Source organism: Phalacrocorax aristotelis, chromosome 18, assembly GCF_949628215.1.
Source record: "Phalacrocorax aristotelis chromosome 18, bGulAri2.1, whole genome shotgun sequence".
NCBI lineage: Eukaryota > Metazoa > Chordata > Aves > Suliformes > Phalacrocoracidae > Phalacrocorax > Phalacrocorax aristotelis.
In genome coordinates, this window is record NC_134293.1 from 8,010,175 (window position 1) to 8,032,515 (window position 22,341).

The window sequence follows — 22,341 nt, forward strand, 5'->3', positions numbered from 1 at the left end:
TCCTGTCTGTCGCTGGTGGGGACGCTGCTGGCTACGGGGACAGGCACTGGTGGCTCTGTGGGGAGCAGCGCCGGGTTGGGGACTGGTTAAAGCTCTGCTGGTGGCACTGGTTGGGCTACTTATGGTGGCACCGGTGACATTACTGGTGGCCCTCTAGGGCCAGTGCTGGTGGTGCTACTGGTGGTGGAGCGGGGCATTGGTGGTGGTTCTGCTGGTGGCCTGGGGTGAAAGCACTGCTGCTGGCTCTACTGGTGGCTGCACTGGTGGTGGTGCTGATGGTGACACTGGTGACATTGCTGGTGACACTGGTGGCATCGCCGATGGCCCTGCTTGTGCCATTTCTGGCGGCTGCAGTGGCAGAGTCTCTGGTGGCCCTGCTGGGGCCATTGCTGGTGGTGTCAGTGGTGCTGATGCTCCTCATGGCATCGCTGATGACCTCGCCAGCGGCCCCGCTGGTGTCCTGGCTGGTGCCGCCAGCAGGGTGCTGCTGGAGCCACCCTGGGCTTTGTTGCTGTTACACACGGTTTAACTGGTCTCACTGGTGCCGTCGCTGCTCGTGGTGGCAGCGGTGCCGTCACCGCCGGTGATGCCCTTTCTGCTGTCACCGGCCGTCGCGTCACCCCAGCGGGGGCTGCGGAGCCTGCGCCGAGCCCTCCCGCCCGCCTGGGGGCGCTGTGGCTCGCCGGGCGCCGGCGGAAGTGACGCGGCGGGGCGAGCGGCGGCGGCGGCGGCGGCGGCGGCGGGATGAACGCGCCTCCGGCTTTCGAGTCCTTCCTCCTCTTTGAGGGCGAGAAGAAGTGAGGGGCGGCGGGGGTCGGGGCGGAGACCCTGCTCTGGCCGCGGGGGGGGGGCGGGGGGAGGCCCGGGCTCCCCGTACGGCCGGCCGCCCGCCGGTCCCCCGCGGCCTCCCGGTGTGTATCCGGTAACGGCCCGTCTGTCTCCTCGCAGGATCACCATCAACAAGGACACGAAGGTGCCCAACGCCTGCCTCTTCACCATCAACAAAGAAGACCACACGCTGGGGAACATCATCAAGTCGTGAGCGGCGGCGGGGAGGGGAAACAAATTTTGGGAGTGTTTGGGGCTTTTTCCTGGGGAAATTGCGATAGCTGGTGTCAGGTCGGGCACCGCTGCCTTTAAAAACGAGGGCCCAGTCTCCACAGACGTTGATAATGCCCAGTGTGAAAGTATGGTGGCAGAGCCCAGCAGAAACATGGCTTTTAAAATTATTTTTTGTAGTACAGAAAGCATTTATACTTGTGCTCCATGGTTGTTCTGTTGCTCTTCCGTTCCAGGCAGTTACTGAAAGACCCCCAGGTATTATTTGCGGGCTACAAGGTCCCGCACCCACTGGAACACAAAATTATCATCCGCGTCCAAACGACCCCCGATTACAGCCCCCAGGAAGCTTTCACCAACGCCATCACGGACTTGATCAGTGAGCTCTCCCTCCTGGAGGAGAGGTTCAGGGTAAGCGTGTTTCTTGTTTCTTTTGACCAAGCTTCTTGCAATTAAGAGTTAAACAGAGAGGAGTAGTGTATCCTAGAGCTGCTATTTTAGGTCAATAAATTCGTCAGAGCCCTGCAGCATTGCGTTGGGTCCTGTCAAGGCGTGGTGGAGCCTGGCTGCTCTGAAGGGTTATTTACACGCGCAGCAAGGGTGCAGCGGGTGCTCTGTAGCTCCCTAGGTGCCCAGCGTTAGCACTGGCTTCTCACAGTCGTAGTGTAGAAGCCAATTTTCTGTTCTTCCAAGTGGGTTTTTTTTTTTACTTCTGCCATAACTCTGGGACAGTGGTTTTTTGTTTTGACCACTTCTCATTGATTCTGCTCAACTGTGCAATGGTATTTATTTAGCCCGATTTTTGTGCCTCAAATCTGCCCGAAGGGTTATTCAGACAAAACCAGGGGCGCTCTGACCAGGATACTGCCTGTGTAATGTTCTCTGAGCTGCCCGTAAAAAGGTAACAGTGCATCACCTTTGTAAATATGTTTTGATTATAATTTAAGTAGTATTTTTCTGGATGGTGTAGAGATTTCCACTTTTTTGGGGTGGAAACCCTTGTGCCCTTATATTTCACAAAAGACTGTTATGAATGGTTAAAGGAACCTCCTCCCATTCTTGTCTTAGCGCATGTGTTTTTCTGTGTTTTACAGGTGGCTATTAAAGACAAACAAGAAGGCATTGAGTAAAATCACCCCGTTTAGAGCGGACTGTACTTCTGATGCAGAATGATGCGCCTTGTTACTTGAATGCTATATTTAAACCTCTATTCATGGCAAATATTTTCCCCCTTGTCCCACTTATGATTAGTCTTTGACAGCAGCAGTGGTATTTTCGTGGTTGGTTTGTTGGTGGGTGTTTGGGTGGGTTTTTTTGGGTTGTTTTTTTTTGTTTGTGGGTTGGTGGTTTTTTTTAAATACCAGACAGGCACTTTGCCAAGAGGATAAATGTCTTGTTTGATTTGATGGATAAGGCACTAACATGATTTCTACTTCTTTAATTTGAGCCTTAAGGCAAATATTTGTACCAGGCTGTTGGGGAGTTTACTGTCAGTGTACTTCCAGAACAAGAAGCTGCTGAGTGACAACTCTCTGCTTTTCCTTTTCAAAAAGTCTAGGCACTGCCACCTGAACTGGTATTCTGTTTTATTAAGTGTCATTTCTATAAAACAAATGCACAAATTGTGAAAACTTACAGTAAAAGAAACCGGATGTTTACAATGACTTGATGAGTTTAACAAACTCTTACCTTTTTTTCTCTTGCACGTAATAGCTGGTCTAGAAAACTTCATGGTTACATGGGTAACAGTCACTAATACTGCACTATTTCAAAGCACGGGAACGAAACTCTGTTACAAGGAACTATGACTTCTTCCAAATTGCTGTTATGTTCACACTAGTTAGAACAACAAGGTAAGTAAAAGTAGGGTCTGATACCACATTGTTTATTAGGACTTCGCTCAGCTGCTCCCCGTTTGCTCGAAGCTCTGGCCACTTGAGAATCTACGAGGAGAACAGAGTTTGGGTGGGAAAGGAAGGGTGATACCATCTCTGAAAGTGGGAGGCTATTCATTACTGCAAGGCCTGGTTTGATGATTGGGTCTCTGGAATCCACTTCCCTACTGACCTGCGGAAGCTGAATAAAAGGTTCTTCCCCTTTCTGAGGGAGGTGGTGCAGCTTTATGATACTGCTCCTGACAGAGCAGGGCTTAATGATCAGAAAGGAAAAAGTGAAAGCAGCTGCCCCTCTGCTGGCGGAACTGGCTGTTGTCTTGGGCAATACACTGCCGAAACGTTCATGGAACACTAGGTCACCTCATACCTGTATATGATGGTAGCTCAAGACCGGGCTCTGGAGTGAGCCTGTGAGTGGGTGTGCGATTGTCCTTTCAGCGCCTTCGCCATGCAAGGGAACAGTAACTGCCCAAAGGAGGACTGGCTCTGGCGGCCAGGGACATACCAAGCAAAAAAAAAAAAAAAAAAAAAAAAAAAGCGTGGTGTGAGCATACGAAGGAGCAAGCCCTTTCCTGCGTGCCATACTGCCAGGGAACGGCCGCTGCAGCTTCCCTCCCCTTGGGCCGTCGGGGAAATAGTGTCTGCATGCTTGTATGCTCGGGCTCTCCAGTTTAACCATCGATTTTTTACTGAGGGTCCTTCTGCTAGGAAAAGTTGCCAAGCTGCAGAATGCAGGAGCAAACAGAGGTGCTTTACAGCTCCTAATTCCTGTCACAGTTGTGTTTGCATGAGATTTGAAAGATGGTCTTGGTCACGGTCTGGAGAGCGCTTTTAATTGCTTGTGCGTGCTATGTAGAGAAAACACTAGGCATGTTCTGGTATAAATCTGCTCAGGAGCCTCGGGGCAGCTGCCCCGGGGAAGGCCGGAGGCCCAGCTCAGCCCAAAGGGTAAGCAAGAGACCTACCTGCGTGGGAGGGATCCTCTTGTCCGAGCGTTTTCCCTTCGCAGAGCTCCATGCTGTCGTGTAGTTTGAGAGGTTGTACATCCACACATCTCCCTTCTCATCACCACAGAACACATAGTCTTTTGCTGTAAGACCAAAAGAAGCAGCTGGAAAATGAGCGTGGACCTGAGAGTCCCCACCTCTATAAAGCAAAGCCCAAGACAGTGCTGTAGGATCCCAGTGGAGGGTGTCATCTCTAGCACAAATATGTTAATCTACCTCACTCTGGAAAGAGCCTTGGTTCATTTAGAGTAAAATAGCTGATTTATTAAGAAAGGCTAGTGGTAAATGTTTTTGCATTTCTTCTAACTTTTTCAGACATTTTGGGTTTGGAAAGTGGCAGTCAGATCAGGGTTGTTTATTCCTTGTTCGTCTTAAAAGCCAGCTGCCCTGGGTGTGGAATTCCTACCCCTTACAACAGCTGCAGTAAGCATTAAAATGGCTCTAGAAAAGCTACAGGGCCAAGTCATCAGCTCTGCGTGGAGACTGTACAAGGAAGACCATGTTGGCACTGTACAGTTGGTGTAACACTAAGCCTGAGCTGTTCCCCTGCTGTATGGCAGATAGTATAGCTGCATTTCTGTATTACTTATTTATATACAGCTGGTGCTGGGCTGGTACTGCCATGCAGGGAGCTAAGGGCTCTTGTGGCTTGCAGAGGGGAGACCAGACACGCTCGCTCTGATGGGCACTGGACCCCAGGCCTCTGTCTCCAATGACGGGCTCCTCTGACAGGTGATGGGAGGCACACACAACTGGTCAAAGTAAGTCTTGACCCATCTCTGCTCCAGTGACTGGTGCAGCCTTGCTGCTTGCCCTAAAGCAGGGTGCTGCCTACCTGGGCAGGTGCTGAGCGTCAGGTACGACAGGTCTGTCGTGGACCACTCGAGCTCAGCTAGGATAACTGCAGCTACTGTTCGCTGATATCCTTTCCCCTTTGTATCAAAAGACCGACTCCAGCTCCATAAATATATGCATCCAAGTTTAGAGCTCTTGGAAACTAGGGAAGAAAAATGGGAGAGGCTGTGTCAGTAGCTGAGAAGCGAAACGCCTCAAGACAAAGGCTGGCCTCTGGTGAAGGCAGTCCATCCAGAAGGTGGCTTTTAAGACGTGGGACCTGATACCAGCAGCAACTGTTTCCACCGCCTTTACCTTATTCCCCGATCACTGGAGGCTGCAGAGGCATTTTCAGTCCCATGCTTATGTTCCTGAACTGCAGAACAAGCATAAGCTACTCAGAAAGACCCAGCCCACACTTCAACCACGCTCCCAGATGTGGCAACCCCCAATTCCCCCGCAAAAAAAACACTGCTGCCATCAGCCCTCGAGCAGAAAGGGCCTCTCCTCCCTTCCACTTTGGCGCTGCTCAGCCAAGCATGCTCTTGGGGATGGGGCCACCTGAGTTCCAGTCCTGCTCGGGTGGGTTTGCACCTCTAGCCCACATTTTAAGGAAAGTGACTCTGGGAGACAACTCCAGTCTGTGTAGCCCCTCCCCCCCCCCCCCAAAGAATCGCTAAAAGAGGTAGTTACACCCCATTCCGTCCCTCTGCCCATCGTGCTGGCTTTAGCCTGCCACATGCTTTTTCTGGATTGGCCTATTGTGTTCATACTCACCAATGACATCATCGTTCAGAAAAGCCAAACCGTCGACCCTGTGAGATGTTGTCATGTCTCCATCCTCATCAGGAAACTGGAATATGGCTTCAAAAGGCCTAGAGTAGGGGAAGGGTGAAATGAGTCAAGTCCTGAATGGGCAGCAGCAGCAGAAGGGTGCTCAGGTACAGAACCCGCAAGGAAAGTCAGGTGTTAGTCTCGTGCCAAACTCAGATGCTAATTCCCACTCGAACGTATGCTTTCAGCCACCTGGCTTTTATTAATACAGCAGAAGCCATTTGCTTAAGCGATTGCTGTTTTACTTCATCTGTTTTTGTAGGCATCAGGATTAGTGTATGTCAGCAGGGCACGACTTCACTTGCTTCCTTCTTGTGATTTTTTTTTTTTCCCTCTGTGCTCCCACAGAGTGCCAGTTTCCTGGGTAACCTCACGTACCAGCAGCAGGGTAGGCCTTGCTGTGAGACTGGAACTCGATCCAAGATTTTTACGCTCCCTTACACTACTTACGGGCCTAGCGTCCTGAAGTTTTAGGGTATCGTATTACACTCATGTCAGCCCTCCTGCAAAGCAGCCTGCAACACTTGTAGAGTGGAGCACCACTACAAGCTCAGGGCTGCTAGCTTGGAACACTCCTTTAGCATTATGCTAGGATTTTTCCTTGGCAATATGGGAAGGGGAGCATGTTTTAAGTTTGGAAAGACGTGCTGCTTTTCTTGCTCCGACCTCCCTCAGTTAGAAAGAAAGCCTTTGCTAGAACTACCTGTTCTTGTTATGAAAAGTGAAGGCATGCCCCCAGCTTTTCGTTGTCACCTGCTTTTTTGTCCCTTATCCAGTTTTATATTCCAGGCAAAGCAGCCACCTTCACAGCCAGCCAGCAGGTACTGCTCTGGGCAGGTGGGGGCCAGGGCAATCCGTAAGGGAATGGAGAGCGCTTCCAGCACCAGCAGCTGGCTAAAAAAAAAAAAAAAATATAACAAACAGTCAAATGGTGCTGCGAAGTGACAGTTATAGGCTCCTGGACTGGCCACATCTGGTTTTTGAACCTTTACCTTGCTTTGAAATTGTAGTCACAGTCTGGAATCCCAATATCCCAGAGTGCAATTCGCTTGTCATAGGATGCAGCTGTGGGACACAGAAGAGAAGCAGGTAGTGACACCGCTGCTCATCTGGCTCTTCTTGTGCTGGCTGGCAATTCTACCTGTGTCACAGGCTGTAACACTAAGCCTGTGGCATCAGAGAACTCATGAAAGCACAGCAGCAGTCACCAAGGCTTCTGGCTCAACACCACTTCACAGACATTGTCAAACATGCACAGTCAGTAATTTGCAGTCTTATCCTGTGCTCTAAGAGGAGCAGATAAAAGAAAGTTTGTTTCCTGGTGTCCATTACCAAGTTGTGGCTTCACAAGGTCATTAATTAGTGCCCCTTTGAGGTCATGTTTCTGGTCATGGGTTCTAGTGGAATCTAAAACATGAGCTCCAACCTCTACTCCCAGGCAGACCCCATTTTATTCCACATATCCATGGCTTACTGTGTTCATATCCACAGCAGCTCCCTTTGGGAAAGTTAGGTGCTGGCGTGAAGTGTGAAAGACATCATCTTTGTCACCAAGCTGATATACTGGTGTCAGAAACAATCCTAATAGATTACTCAGAGTAACCCGGAGCCCAATTAGATGGCACCCCGAGTAAACAGGTTAGTGTCCAGTCCCCCAAAGACACATGCAAAGACTCTCACTTTACTACTATACATTTTTCTATGCAGTATAAGGAGCCTTGCTGTCCACACCATTATATGGATGTGCTGGCAACCTCCTTATCCCTCTAGGCTTCTGCTTTCTACATGCTTGGGCTTATTCTTGAAAACTATCCACTACAGACACCCACGTTTTAAAAAAAATGCCACTTTCAATGGTTCACGTAGCACTCTAACCACTCCAGGATGTGGGTAATTGTAGGCAAGGGAAACAATGTCCTGTGGGCTGCAGGTGTGGTGTGAATGGCTCTAACAGCTTACCAAACAGGCCTGACAATGCAGCTGCAATTTGTACTATGGTTCATTTCCTACCAGGCTGTAAGCCTCAACCTCTGTAGGCCCTACTGTGGCAAAGCTCTCTTCTACATCCTGAATAGGAGCAGAATAAAAATTTCTGACGAGGCACAGAACTCAAAAAAAATTTTCATTTATTCAAAAGCAATTAAGCACATAGTTTTGCTCGTTGGAAAAAATGAAATCCAACAGCCCATTATACGCTGCATTGCCCCTGTTGCCATGCTCGATGAGAGCCCTGGCAGCTGACCGCACAATGCCTGGCCCCCAGCAGGCTGCTCTGGCTATCATTCTTCTTACTCATCCCTGCGGAACGGATCCACTACTGGGCTTGTTTGTGGCTAATACGTGAGTGACAGCCACCCTGAGAGCTACCGAGAGAAAGACAGGAGCTGCTGCACCTCAGCTGAAGAGTCAGGCTCTGAGGCTGAAACAATTTGTACCTTCTGTAGATTACTGCCCCATGAGACTAACAACACCCTCTCTATAGCATCTGTCCGTGCTTTGTGTCTGTGTGTTTGTGGTCCCTACCCACACCTGCTTGCACTGGTGACAATCCCCGTCGTTAAGGAAGCCCAGCCTTTTCTACATTAGGTATTAAAGCTAAGGAGATTCTGAACCAGACACTTACTAAAGAGGTGAGTTTCTTGAGTCGGGCTGAAGCAGACAGTAGCAATGGGCTTTTTATGAGCCTTTATCTCTCCGTAGCAGAAGTCAGCCGCCACGTGGATCAGTTTGACGATCCCTCTCCTCCCAGCAGCCGCCAAGATATTATGAGATTTCTTCCGACTGTCACTGATTACCATTGTGAGGGTTGTCCATGCAACACTGAAAAACTCCTAGGGTAGAAAGAAACCAAGAACAGCGTGAAAGAGAACAGCCAGCAGGATGGCTGTTAGCTCATAGATAAGACAACTATCACGAGAGCTGTTCGGGTGAAATGACACAACTATTTGAGCCAGAGCATCAAATCTCAAGAACACAAACTATCCCAATAAGATGTTTATTCCTCTGTGCCATCAAGCAGTCTTAGCAGACTGAATACACGTACATATGCCTGCGTGAGGAGAAGAGAGGCAGACTAATGTTTTAAACTAATAAAAAAAATAAAACCAAACCAGGCTAAAAGGGTAAGTAAGAAATGTTTACTATCTATCTACATCCTTTCAAGACCTGTACACGCTACTGCCTGAAACCCTTCCAGAACTGTTTGTAAGATATACTATGCACACATGTATGTAATTATAACGGATGATGGTATTTCCATTGGATGCTTACTCTTCCCACTTGAAACCTACCTCTGTAGCCACCTTATACTTTTTCAGCACTGTCCCCGTCTCACAATCAATCAGACAGACAGATTCCCCTCCACATGTTGCCACAGTTCTGGAGGAGCTCACGATGGGATCTGAAAGATGAAAAGAACAGGTGAGAGGTTCCCAGGTTCATGGATAACACATGCAGACTGCAGCTTATCACTGCCTGGTGCTCTCCCAGTCTCCTGTTTTCAAAGTCAAAGAAGTATGTAAGCAAGTCTCTTCCTGACAACGGAGACTACAGCTTGAAAGAGCAGGGGTCTAACGCATGGAGTCCGCTGGGATTCCAGAGCCGGGTGGTTCTGGGAATCCTGCAAACCTCTTTAAGAGCTCACCTTTCCTGGCTCCACAGTCTAGCAATGGCTCGAAGACACAGGACCAGAGCTGCGTTTTAAAATCCTCGCGGCTGTTGCCTTTACTGTGACACTGAAGAAAATGCAATGGCTCTGCACTGACATCCTCCTACAATAAACCATCCACATTTAGAAAATTCATTCCCTGACAGCGGTTTGCCTGTGATTGCCTTGACAGATCCTCTACTGAACACAGCAATCTGAGTTAAACGGAAGTATTTTTCAGCCCTTCTGTGCTACAGAGAACTGGAGAGACTGAGGTGCCACCAATGCTCAAGACTCCTAAACCAGCAGGCAACTGTTTAGAAAAGATGTGCCCAGCAGACCCCACAGCGAACCCCGTTTCCTGCTGCAGAGAAATGTGAAAAACCCTTTAGATCCCACTGGTCTGAGCTGAGGGGGAAACACCTTTCCCCATGCAGCCATCAGTTTGACCCAAGAGCAAGTCATGCCAGTCCCTTTTCTAAGAACAGGCTTCCAGAGCACCACCTCAGAGCACTGGTCCATCCACCCCCTGCAGGAGATTCACTGTCTCCATGGGGGGCCTTCCCTGATGCCTCTGAAAGATTTAAAACAACAAAAGAAACCCTAAACCAAAACCGGTAACTCACAATGTATCTGGCCAATTATGAGCTCCAAGATGTGTAGAGCTCTGATGAAATCTGAATGCAGCTCCTCCCGCTAAACCAAGAGGTCAAAAGCCAGTCCCAAGGGAGCTGATAAACATACCTTGCCCTTAGAGTTCTTCACTGGGGTCAAGCTAACAACTCCATTGTCCTGCTCCTGGCTTTTCTGTTCCCCTGTCAGCTGGCTGGACCTTCTGTTGCTTTGCCCCTTGGGAAACTGCTCTCCATTCTTTTGTGTCCCTTCAGCTTGCTGCTCAGGGGTTGCCTCTTTGGCTGGCTGGTTCGATGTTCTTGGTTTATCAGGAGCTGGGTCATCCTGCGCATGACTGGACTTTCTGGGATTAACTACAGCCTCCTCCTCAGTGTTTGCCTGGGACTTGGACCTCTTGTTTCCAGAGCCTGGCTTTGAATGATTTCTTTTCCTCTTGCTGGGCGTTACTGTGACCTGTAAGGCATGTTGTCAGTTTCTGCAGAAGGTTTCTAGCTTCCCTAAGAAGTGCAGATGATTTATAAATCAGAGATATTAATTATTCAAATGCAAATACCCTCCCATGGTTACAGACTGGGTTCCAAGAATCAGACAGCCCAGAGCTGCAGAGTTCCTAGAGGCAGAAGCTAATGAAAAAAATAATGCAGCCAGCCTCATTTTCATCTCCCTTCCCTTGTCCCAGTTCCTTGCAATTCACATATGATGCAGAAAAACAAATCCGGCCACAGACTGAGGGGGTTCAGTCTGCAGCCGTTTCAAAGAAGGCAAGCACCATCACAGTCTGGCCATGCATCAGCCCAGTCCTCTCATTAAAAACACCCCTTCCTCAAACGAGAGGTGGAGTCACTAGGACTATACTCATGGAATCTTTTGGGTTGCCTGTGAGAATGGAAGCACGCTCCTCTTGCAGCTGTTGAACACAGGCTGCAGCCTGAGACTGCCCCTTCAGTTACCAAAGGGTCATAAATGTAAACTGACAAGTGCTACTGAAATCGTAAGAAATAAGAAGGACATTGTTAATGTAACTGGAAAAATCACCTACCTGACTCAGGTCCTCTGCAGCTTCGCTAGGGCTTTCTGTACTGTCTTCCTCATTTTCATCCATCGTTTCCTCTGGTTCAGGATCTGTGTTTAACTCCAGACCCAGTGAGTACGCCAGAAACTCTTCTGCAATCATTTTCACCTTAGAAGCAAATTTGTGGATATATTAGGGAAAAAAAAAAACAACACAAAAACGCAACAGCCGTCAAACTCTGACGTGTAATGACAAGAGCTGCTTTGCTGAGTTTTTACTGAAATTCATGTAGAATAGTGGAAGCAGATACAAGTGATGGAGGAGTCTTCAGCTGACAGCCTGGCAGGCCAAGTCCTCTGCTGCCATTACATGACCCAAGAACTTAACTTTGTCATGGCCATCCAGGGTACACATTTGTGAAAACAACAGCACAGCAATGAAACGAGTCAAAGGAGAGATGGGAATGTGTGCACATCCAATTAAAACATTCGTTACAAACTAAATGGTATCTTTCCCCACTGGGAGTAACTACAGTTCTGCCATTTTCTTTTCTTTTCTCCTTTCATACAGCTTCCATCAAGAGTTTGCCATTAGAATTATTTGCAAATAATTAAGTACTAAGGATACTGCAGTCTTGTTAATTAGTAAAAGTATTATTATTGCTTATGAATTAAAAACAGTGTTTAACGACAGTCATTGCGACTTGGTGTACACTTACTCCTAGTGCTTCTGCAACTGCTTAACAAAGCAGCGAAGAAAACCAGAAAAAAAGTGATACAACCTGTCTACAAGAGCCCTGATACCCTTGAACCCAAATCCACAGAGCATTTTAATCAAATCCATTCAGAATCAGGCTGCAGAGCTCTTGCCTGAAGGATGGAAGGGTAAGTGAAATGTAACCTACCCGCCAGCGGGTGAATTCACTGAGTGAGCTGGGTCCATATACGACATTGGTTTGTACTGACTTCAGGAACTTTTTCCTGATGGACTTCACTTGCTCAGCTGTGTATTTCTCAGGAAGTTGGTCACGGAAGAATTTTTCCCAGTGAGCAGTAACCTAGGCAGAAAGACTGAGTTTATTCAACAGAATACTACAGAAAACCAGAGCAGAAAAGCACAAGAATACTTGTGAAAGCATTTAAGAAGCTGCCAAGTCTGAGATGCTGCTAGCTACGATGGCACTGATTCCATTTATTTTATCAGTGTTCAAACAACAACTTCAGCTAACAAGAAATCTAATTCCTCTAAACCGAGCTTAAATGAGTGTGGCTCAGCAGACATCGTCAACACGGACCCAGAGCAATGCCTGATTTCACACCTCTGGAACCATAGCAAATGGTCTTAAGGAGTTAGTTAAGATCAACTATCTAGAATATAAATGGTACTATTTGTGCAGTACTGCATAAAACCCCCCTTTTTCGTAATAGAACAATAATTTTGCTCAAGATCACAACATGCTTCATGGGGACAATCTGTCAGGAGCTAAACTGCATATGTGAATGAGTGAAAATACAGTTCCAAACACACACAGCTGAAGAAGAAAGAACAAATCCTTGTTTTTGATGTATGCTGGAAAAAGCAAGTTTATCCTTAGGCTTGGTTTTGTGCTCCTCACTCGTGGGGCCAGAACACTAACACAAAACAGATGGGGAGGTGTATGCAACTGTTATGTCAGCACCAGGCTTCTTCCATTTTTGAATGATGATTGGAGTGACCTGAAAAACTAGAGGGTCAGATGCAGACCTTGCTGGCCCTGCTCCTGTGATTTAAACCAAAGGCAGAAGTTGGCTGCACAGAACAGGTAGAGCAAATGCAATCAGTGACCAGAGAAAGCAGCAGGGAGACATTTCCAAGGTGGCCCATGCTGCAGGCTGTGCTCAGATCCTACCAGAATTACCATTAACCATTTGATGCTTGTTTGCAACTCTGTCATTAAACCGAGCACAGTATTTAGTTACTTCTCAGGTGTTTAGAGATTAAGAAAATATAACACATCTTACCTTGCTGGTGAGCTTACGACTATTGACACGCCTCACATGATTAGCCAGTTTGGTTATATCCTTGCCATTGAGTAGCCGAAGATTTTGCAAAAGGAACATTACTTTATAGTCATCATTGAGCTAGAAAGAGAAGACATCGGAGTTACAGAAACTGTACACATGGTACTTGCTTTACCTTTAGTCCTTTATTAAAATACAGCCAAGGATAAGAATAATATATTTATTCAGGAAAAAACATTTCATAAAGTCTTCTCAGCATTTCTGACTTGAATATACCCTTTAGTTGTAAATTAACCTTTTCTTATGAGTTGGGATCTTAGCCTGCAGACAAGAGACCTGCCTCCCGCTTACGCAATACTAACATCCAACACAAGGTGGTAGCAGTGTAGCCAGGCTCATCTGCTCCGGCCCCAGAGCAATGCAGGGTATTTTGTTCACACCCTTTAACTCCGAGTGAGCATCTAGTGCAGAGGAAGGTCTGCCCTGGCTACAGTAAACGAATACCAGCAGGGCTTCTTTGGGTCAGGTGCGGTTTAGGTCAGACCAGTTCCCCACCCCAGTTTACCAGGCAGCCATACATATACTTCTGCCAGCATGCAACAGCATCTGGGGACGGTGATGGTGGCTGATGCCAGTTTAAAGCACAAGTAAAATTACAGTTTCGGATGCTTGAACTGTAGAGTCAGAAAAGCCTCTTGGGAGAAGTCAGAAAATCTAAACTAGACTAATCACCAAGTTTAACCCCTCATGAGAGGGCCAAGGCTGCTCTTCCAGAGCACAAGGGGCACTAAAACTAACATATAAGAAGGACATTTCTCCACAGTCATTACTATGTTTTACAGAAGCATGAGCGTAAGATATCCTGCCTGGTAAGCTACCTAAGACGGGACTCTGGCATGGAGAATCAGGAGTTCAAGACAGCCAGATTTTAATATCTGAGTGGTTTTGGGCAAGTCACTTCTGCAGATTGTGAAATAGTGGCACAAAATGGTGAAGGGCTGCAAAAAAGACTGGCTGCTTCCTCAGATGCCCTAACGCTTGCTGCCTAAGAACAATATAGAAGAACCAGGCATAACTGCTGTTTGTTTCACCCTCTATTTAACGCTTAGCTTGAAAGGTTGGGAGGTAACTCACTGTCAAGTACACATTGTTCTCGTAGGTTAGCTCCTCGAGCAGAGGGAACTGTTTCAGAGCAGTTACATCTTCCAGTTTGTTGTTGTTGCAGTTTAGGACACGCAGATCAGGCAGGGTTAGACTGTTCGGAAATTTGTCCAGTAAATTATCAGAGAGATCTAGTTTCTGCAGATGCCTCAGACGGGAAAACAAACGCGGGTCTAAGTCTCCAGTCTTCAACTGCAGCTTGGACAGGCTGAAAACAAAAGGGAACATGAACTATCTGCAGCTCTTTGGAAAAACAAGTGTGGCTTTCACAGGATACAAGATCCCACCTGGTGGCACCACTCAGTCTAGCAGAACTCCCTGGGTAAATCTGACTAAACCTGCTTTTTCTTGTCTGCAGCATTCTGGACTGCAAGCACACATACGTGGAAAAGATGCTGTGTCTGAGCTAACAGACACCATCAGAAGCTTAAAGTCTACCAAAGTATTCACAGTACAATTAACCTGCAACACAGATAAACTGCCTATGGGTAACAGAGCTGGCTGTGAGCAGCGAGTCACTGGGAAAGTTCTTGTTCACAGAAAAAATTACTACACCTCTAAGAATTTTGGTCTTTCATTCCTTTGCAATGTAAATTCAACAAAACAAGCTGTGGCAATACAAGACACTTATTCACTGCACCATCAGTCTACCCTGTCCATAGAATACACTAGATTTGTTATTTCACTCATCTCACAACTGGTATAAGAAATATAAGACTACGGTGATTCCAAAAGGCTAGCCCCGTCCTCCCCATCACGCCATGCTGATGCTTGCACTCACACAACGATGCCGCGAATTGGATAAGTTTGCCGATCTGGCTCAAAACTTTTCTTCTCTGCATTAGAATTTAAGTTCGGGCCAAGTACAGAGGAGGCGCCCAAGTCATTTGGCTGTTTCCAAAGAACTAACTTCATAAAAAAGCGCCATTTTTCCATTTCTTTTCTAGTGATTTTTGCTGCAGAAACTTCCAGTGGCAAATATGGAAATCTGCCTAACAAAATACCAAGGCTGCCACCAAAACGGAACCATTCTGTCCTGAAAGAAGAAATGCTACAATATTTGTGAGGCAAAAAAAAAATAAAATGTTTTCTCTGTAAGAAAGTGAAAACTGCACATTATAAGAAGGGTCATTTGGATTAGATCATTTCGTTTTGCTCCAAAGCGAGCTTCTAGCCCTGGTAGCCAACAGCTCTTGAGGACAAAAGCCTGAGCTCCTTTAACAAACAGACTCTCCACCTCTAACGATTAGTAAAAGAAGGCCTTTTAAATATAAATGAAGTGTGAATAAACAAGGTAAATAAACTTAGGAAGCAAGACAACTGCTCCTTCACTTGTCTCAGAAACCTAAGCAGCCAGTCAAAGCATGTAAGAAAGTTTGATGAGAATTCAGCTGGCTGCAAAGCTGAGTGTGACTACTGTGTCATTTGGGGAGAAGCTCAACAGAGTGTTCTCCAAATGGACTTTCTGAAATACAACCCTTCAAAATCACAGTACGAAGCTGTATGGAAAAAGCCACGCTCTAGAAATTCACTCCTTCAAACACCTCAGCATCAGTTTGTACCCTAATTACTGCAGCCTATCTCTTCAGATAAATTTCTGAGTTTCTCTCTAAAAACAATTAGTTTAGCACAAGAGAAACTAAAAGAAATAACTTTAAAGGGTACGTATGAAGCCCAGAACTCTTACATCAGCAACAAAAACAACAAAGGCGCCAGCCAGAAATTGGCTAGCTGAGTCACTCAGATTGACCAGTTCTGGAATAGCAAAATTCCACTGTATTAAACATTTGGAAAGACACACATTTTCAATGACCTCTGATAAGGATCTGAGCAACAAAACTGTTTTTAGTGGTTTCTAAGTATTTCAGAGTTCATTCTCCCTCTCTGCAATGTTTGAGGTACTAACATAATTGGATTTAGAGGAGATGGAAAGTGATGGAGGGAGACTAAAAGATAGGGGAAATAATGCCAAAAATATTTTTAAAACTCTCTAAAAACAAGGCCAGAAGAGATTCTTTTGTTCGCATTAAGCAATTGCTAGCAAAGACAGAAGTGTTTTGGGGGTAGGGAGTATATCTTGGGGCTGGGAAATCAGGATCCAGCCTTAAGCAGTTTTACAGAAAGAAGGTGGCAGCATATATACAATATAAATGGTGAAAAGAGGTGGTAAGTGCTGATAACCTGTCTAGTGAATGCAGTTCCGCTAGCGCTCACTGATCCTGCATTGAGAATGCCATCTCCCGTTCTGTGCTTTGTAACTGGCCCTCTTTTTTCAGTAAAAATGCTTAGGGGAAGAAAGACAAAAAAGGGATGGCCCAGGCTGAATTCAGCTGGAATTTTCCATGGGCCTGTTTGCACTTACTTCAGCGTCTCGATCTTTCGGAGCCTCGTAGATCTTGGAACTGCTCTTTCCAAAAGAAGTTCTGTAGTAATTTTTGACATTTTTAATCTCCACCCCTCTGCTGGAATCACTAATCAGTCAGCTGTAAGATCTCTTCTTGTAACCTTCCTGGTAAAACAAACAGGAATAAGGGGAAGTCCCTTTAACTGACTTCAAAAGGGGGGGAAAAAAAAAGTAGCAAGGTTACCTCCTAATTTTGCCACTGTGTTTGAAGTTGTCTTTTTTACACAGTTGAAATGAAAATACCAGAGATTGTGATTACACTGGGTACACGCTCCCAACACACTAACCCGACCCATCCCCAAAACAACAGTGATACGTCTCTCAGCTATTAAAGCAACAGACTTGCTGTGGATGAAAGTTGTCCACGGTGTGACGGCACTCGGGACTAGGACAGTCTCACCGTTATCTATTTGTACCTCTCTTGAGCAACAGGGCTGTGCTCCAAGAACTCCGGCATGCTTTCAAATAAACAGCAACAGTAAGAATAAATACACCTGTTGTGAATGTCTTCCTCCCAAGGAAATGACACAGTGCACTCACTGGCCTGACCAGATGGGATAGACTCTTGGCTGACAACTTCTAAATTCCCTAAGATTTTGGAAAACTGAATTAATTACCAGAAATATAAATACCCACTAGTCAAAAACATAATTTCCTCACCAAGGCAAAAAATCAACAGCATTCTGTACGTTATTGGTAATTAACAAATGTCTTCATGCATCATTGCAGATAGGAAAGTACACGCGCACACACAGATACACTGATATTTAGAATAACAACACTGATAGGGCCAAAACAGCTTCATGAAATTACTGGTTCGTGGCTTACCGCCCTTTCTGACACAGATTCCAAGAGAGGGAAATAAAAGAGAAAAGAGCTCCGAGGCCATGCTCGCTACTGTCTTTTTGTGTTAGTCTCACCGCTGCCTAAACACCCCTCCAGTAAATCACGAGGAACACGCGAGGCACTAGGCTGTCCTTAGGCTTGACTTCAGCACCATAACATGCCTACAGCACCTGGACCATTGGGTTTGATGAGCAACTGGGCACTGCTTTGTTAACGCCTGTAAGTAAGGGGGCTCCTTCACGTATGGAGTATTTTATACCAGCGTAAAGAGCACTGAGCCTGAAAAACAGTTTGAACAGCAGCTGTTTAGGATTTGATCCTTCAAGCGATAGAGCTGTCATCCAAAGCCAAACCACCAGATCAGGCCCTTACCTGCTGAACCTAACAAACCTCCTGAAGCTCTCTAAGAAAAATTTTATGCCAACGACTGTGGATGTTGCCCTCAACCTCTTTTTGACCACACCAACACCTCAAACACGGCCGTGCCACCCGTGATTCACGGGGGCTGCAGGGAAGACCACGACGTAGCAGGGCCCCATGGCGGCCGGCGATGCTGCAGAAGGCACGCTCGTTCACCCCGGGGCCTGGCAAGCCCCGCAACCCAGCCCAACCGGGAACCACCGCCAGCAGCGCCCACCGACCCTCCTCCTCCTGCCCCGCAGCAGCACCTCTCGAGGCCGGCAGGCCCGCAGCAGGGTGTCAATTCAGGCCAGACTAACCCGGCAGAGATTAAAACGAGTAGAGTTTTAACTCCCCGAGGCCCGTTGGACCACTGCCTCGCCTCGAGCGGGGAGAGCCGGCCGCCGCACGAGGCCCGCGGCACTACCACCGCCATGCTGGGCGTGACACCGATGCCGCCGGCCTGTCAGCCCACCGGCGGTCGGCCTCCGGGCTGCGAGGCAGTCCCGCCGGGCCCTCCGGCGGCGACAGCAGCCCCGGGGCCGTGCCCGGGCCACTGGGCACCGGCTGCTGGGCGCAGGCCGCGGCACCGCCCGCGTGCATGGAGGGACAGCGGCGCTGGGCTTCGCGCCGAGGCGGCCGGGACGCGGTCGCCGCCTCACGTTGCCCCAAGCCCGGAGGACGCGGTGAGTGGGCCGGCACGGCCGCGGCCTAAGGCGCCCCCACGGGGGGTGTGCGCTGGGCGACGAGACTACAATTCCCAGCAGCCCCCGCGGCGCGCCCTGGCCCAGCACCGCTGCTCGGCGCCGCGGGGGCTGCTGGGAGAGCGAGTCCGTGTTCCTCCCTCCGTCCGTTCCCCCCCCCATCCGACCGACCGGCTGCGCGGCCTGGGCCGAGCCCCTGTGTGCGTGTGTGTGTGCGTGTGTGTGCGTGTGTCGCCCCGCCGCCGCCCCCAGCCGCCCCGCTCCCCTCACCTGGAAGCGAGTCGGGACGCGGCGGCGGGAGGAGGAGAAGAAGGAAGGGGGAGGTGGGCCGTATCCTCACAGCGCAGCCGGCGGGGATGGAGGCGGCGGGCGGCGGCGAAGGGCCGGGCTGCGGCTGCAAGGGGATCCGCTCCTGCCTGCTCTGCGAGGGGCCCGCGCAGGCCGCTCCGCCCCCGCAGGTACCGGGGAGGGGGCGGCGGGGCGGGACCGGGGGGAAGGCGGGGCTGGGGGGGGGGCGGGGGGCGCCTGCCATGTTCCCCTCGGGGCGGGGCGGGAGCTCAGCGCCTACGGGGGCTGCGGGGACCGCCCCCCCCCGCACCCCCCACGCCGGGGAGGGGTGCCCGGCTTCCCGCGGGGGCTGCAGGGCCCGTGGTGGCGGTGCCGAGCCCCCCAGGGCCGGGCCCGGGTCCTCCCCTGGGTGTCTGTGTGAAGAGCCCGCATGGCTTCGCCTGCCCAAGGTTCCAGGTGCACGCAGCAACCTCACAGGTCAAGCCAGCCCTTACCTGAGTTTCATACGTGAAGACAAGACAGGTTCGCTGCAGCTTAGCCTTCTGGCCTAGGTGATTTTTATCAACTTTTCTCATCCAACATTTATTGATATGACAAACCGTATCTCTACAGCCAGCCTGAGGAACACCAGCCATTAATCTCCTTATACATTTGGCACTGAGGATCATCTCTTCTTCCCTGTCTTTGCAGGATAAAGATGTTACTAGGAAAGAAAAGTGGCTTCAAGCAAGCAGCACAGTAACGCTGGGACTCTAAAAAAAGCAGGGAAGAGTTGTTCCCTAAAAGCAGCTATAAAATTTCTCATGTCTACAAGAATCCTGTACAGACAGTTTTCATGCTGCAGCATCAAAGCTGCAGGGGTAAATCATGGAAATACCTTATCTTGCTAAGTTCCCCACACACATTCTTTTCTCCTCCGTTATTTCCACAGGGAGAAGATAATTTCACTTACTGTCCAGCATCAGGCCTAGCTAAAGGAAATGAGCACTTAGAATTTGCTGGCTGGGCATTTCCATTTCCAGGGGTGTTTCTGATGGAGGAGTTCATTAGCGAAGATGAAGAATCTGAGATAGTTGAACTGATGGATCGAGATGACTGGAAACTGTCACAGTCTGGCCGAAAGAAACAGGTTTGACTTCAGAAGCATATTTGTTCTTAGATCCCTCTGGAAAAGGAAAGCCAATTTCAGTTAAAACACAGAATATTTAGACGTTTCATCAAATGTTTTTCTGAATGTTCTCAGTTTTTCCTGAAATCAGTTACAAGAATTAGTTGTCATTAAAGTCAACTTGTTGCAAAAATGTGTGATAGTCACAAAAAACAGTATTTGATGGTACATGTTCGGGCATTAAAGTTCACACAATCTCCAAGTGAAAGAAGTGGGTGTTTTGGTTTGTTTTTACTTTACAGGAGAGAAATCTAATTCCAGAGAGATTCAGCTTCGCTGAGTCCTTTTGCAACCTGGTAACCAGGTCACTGGAATAGAGGGCAAGAGAACTCAAAAGTCTTGACCGTGAGCCCTGTGGGGATCGCAGCCCTTCCAGAAAGACTTGGCCTAGATTTTTCCCTAACACTAGGTTTTCCCCCACCCCCTCTTCTTTTCCAACAGGACTATGGACCCAAAGTGAACTTCAAGAAACAAAGGCTGAAGGCTGGCAGCTTTACTGGTTTGCCAAGTTTTAGTAAAAAGATTGTGGCACAAATGAACGCCTGCTCTGTACTAGGTGGTTTCCTACCTGTTGAACAATGTAATCTGGACTACATGCCAGAAAGAGGTTCTGCCATTGACCCACATTTTGATGACTGGTGGCTTTGGGGAGAGCGTCTGGTTAGCTTAAACTTGCTCTCAAAAACAGTGCTATCCATGTCTTGTGATTCAGTGGACAGCATCCAATTATTTCCCACTTTCGGTAAAGAAAATGGGGAATTAAGTCCCCCTGGATCTTTTACACAGACGTCAGCATGCAAAAATTCAGGTGAAGAGGGAATCAACAGCATTTTGTCCCCAAGGTTTGTTCCAAGTAAAGAGGTGACTGTTGCCATTCACTTACCCCGAAGGTCTCTGGTGGTGCTGTACAGTGACGCACGGTACAAGTGGAAACACGCGATTTACCGCAAGCATATAGAACATCGGCGAATCTGTGTCACGTTCAGGGAGCTGTCTGCAGAGTTCAGCGCCGGAGGAAGGCACGAGGAACTGGGTAAAGAACTGCTAGAAATAGCTCTTTCATTTCAAGGAAGACCAGTGTGATCAGCAAGAGGAAGGCAGAATTGCATTTTGTTAGGAAATTTGAAAAATAAAGTACAGAATTTGTGCAACTTGCTTTATTTCTGAAGTGCACGTAAGGAACCAGGTGTGTACAGAGATAAGCTCAATCAAATGGAAACTTAACAAAGAGAAATAAGGGAGTGCAAGGAAGGGATGGGCTGCCTGTTTCTTCAAAGGCTCTTCTGGGCAGTGGGAGGTTTTAGGCAAAAGTCAGATACTAGCTGTTGTATTCATTAGCTGTATTGTAACAAAATGCAAAAAGCAAATAGCCAGTTCTTAAAGACTTAAATTAAACTAAGACAGAAACTTAGAATCATTAAGCTGTATTCAGCCCAAGATTCAGCCCAAGCCCTGCAGCAGATTTTAACCTTTCCTGGCCCAGGCTTGGTTCTGTCATCCTGCTTTTAGCCTTGCACTGTGCTGCAGGGCACAACTATCCTCTCACCCTCCCTCAGCTAGGTCCTTTAGAGATAGGCACTCCAGGGGAGGAGGGTAAGCAAGCGTCTCTCCACAGATAGTACAACACACTGAGAACTAATTAAAGTAATTACCCTTTGCTGAAGATTCATGCTCTGACAGTGAGGATTAATCATAAATACTGTGTGTGACCTATATCAAAGAGCAGCAATTGCAGAAGGCCGATGCCTGCTCTTCTGCAGAGACAGCTTGGACAGAGTTCAGACCAAAGACTTGCACAGACTGTGCTATTTTCTGATCATTTGTCATCTCTGAACCCCGCTGTCAACTCTCAGTGGCAAGGGTCTGATTTTGGGAATAAGCTGGGCAACAGACTGCAACACTGGCGACTATCATTTTTTTTCTTGGCACCTCCAGCAGTCAGGTTTGAATCATGCCTTCTACCTAAGATTCAAGGAGTCATTTGTAGCAGAAGCTGATTTGAGGCCATCTGTCTGCTCTGAACAAACTTCTGTGCTCTTGAAAATTAAGTTATGCCGGGGAAAAAGTGCGATCCTGTAATAAACACAGTTGTGCCATCAAAACCAGTCAGCACAGTCACACCTGCAGCAGTCAAACAACACTTTGCAATGCTGCCTGGTTTTAGCTGGTAAGGAAAGGGGACACGTTTATACAGAATACAGCTGTATTCTGCCCTAGAAGTACTTCCTTGGCACAATGCACGGGTTTTACTGTATAGTAACATGCTTGTGCCATAGACACTGCCTTCCGCTTCAGGCACTGCGAGGGCAGGAGCTCTTCACCCAACAGTTACTAGAAATCAGTTGGGTGAATCAGTGTATTTTTTTATCAGTTTAAGCTACCAGATACAATTACAGTCCTTTATGGCTGCAGTGAACTAGTTTTAGTTTAGCCCAGTATTTAAACCGTTGT

At 47.9% G+C, this 22,341-nt stretch overlaps 3 protein-coding genes across 6 annotated transcripts; 2 read left to right on the forward strand and 1 right to left on the reverse strand.

Moving 5' to 3' along the window:
- The first annotated feature begins 683 nt into the window (after nucleotides 1–683).
- POLR2J (RNA polymerase II subunit J) lies at nucleotides 684–2,723 on the forward strand. Its single transcript, XM_075113173.1, has 4 exons — nucleotides 684–797; nucleotides 949–1,038; nucleotides 1,296–1,470; nucleotides 2,154–2,723. The coding sequence occupies exons 1-4, from the start codon at nucleotides 745–747 to the stop codon at nucleotides 2,187–2,189; spliced, it is 354 nt and encodes a 117-aa protein (XP_074969274.1). The 5' UTR covers nucleotides 684–744; the 3' UTR covers nucleotides 2,190–2,723.
- Nucleotides 2,622–18,822, reverse strand: LRWD1 (leucine rich repeats and WD repeat domain containing 1). 2 transcript variants are annotated; one of them, XM_075113162.1, is made up of 16 exons: nucleotides 18,705–18,822; nucleotides 16,444–16,590; nucleotides 14,055–14,289; nucleotides 12,921–13,040; nucleotides 11,825–11,977; nucleotides 10,948–11,088; nucleotides 10,020–10,361; nucleotides 9,273–9,399; nucleotides 8,920–9,029; nucleotides 8,253–8,460; nucleotides 6,622–6,694; nucleotides 6,383–6,523; nucleotides 5,573–5,670; nucleotides 4,797–4,958; nucleotides 3,920–4,044; nucleotides 2,622–3,002 (listed from the first exon to the last, which is right to left on the reverse strand). In XM_075113162.1, exons 2-16 carry the CDS (start codon nucleotides 16,521–16,523, stop codon nucleotides 2,862–2,864), a joined length of 2,256 nt encoding a protein of 751 aa, XP_074969263.1. In that variant the 5' UTR covers nucleotides 16,524–16,590; nucleotides 18,705–18,822; the 3' UTR covers nucleotides 2,622–2,861. The 2 variants fall into 2 exon arrangements, with proteins under 2 accessions (XP_074969263.1, XP_074969264.1); XM_075113163.1 differs by lacking the exon at nucleotides 18,705–18,822 and adding an exon at nucleotides 16,670–16,801.
- ALKBH4 (alkB homolog 4, lysine demethylase) lies at nucleotides 18,019–21,042 on the forward strand. Of its 3 annotated transcripts, none has more exons than XM_075113165.1 (3): nucleotides 18,019–18,416; nucleotides 19,654–19,851; nucleotides 20,332–21,042. In XM_075113165.1, exons 1-3 carry the CDS (start codon nucleotides 18,165–18,167, stop codon nucleotides 20,971–20,973), a joined length of 1,092 nt encoding a protein of 363 aa, XP_074969266.1. In that variant the 5' UTR covers nucleotides 18,019–18,164; the 3' UTR covers nucleotides 20,974–21,042. The 3 variants fall into 3 exon arrangements, with proteins under 3 accessions (XP_074969266.1, XP_074969265.1, XP_074969267.1); XM_075113164.1 differs by lacking the exon at nucleotides 18,019–18,416 and adding an exon at nucleotides 18,759–18,892 and having other exon boundaries at nucleotides 19,413–19,851; XM_075113166.1 differs by lacking the exon at nucleotides 18,019–18,416 and adding an exon at nucleotides 18,764–18,892.
- The last annotated feature ends 1,299 nt before the right edge of the window (nucleotides 21,043–22,341 follow it).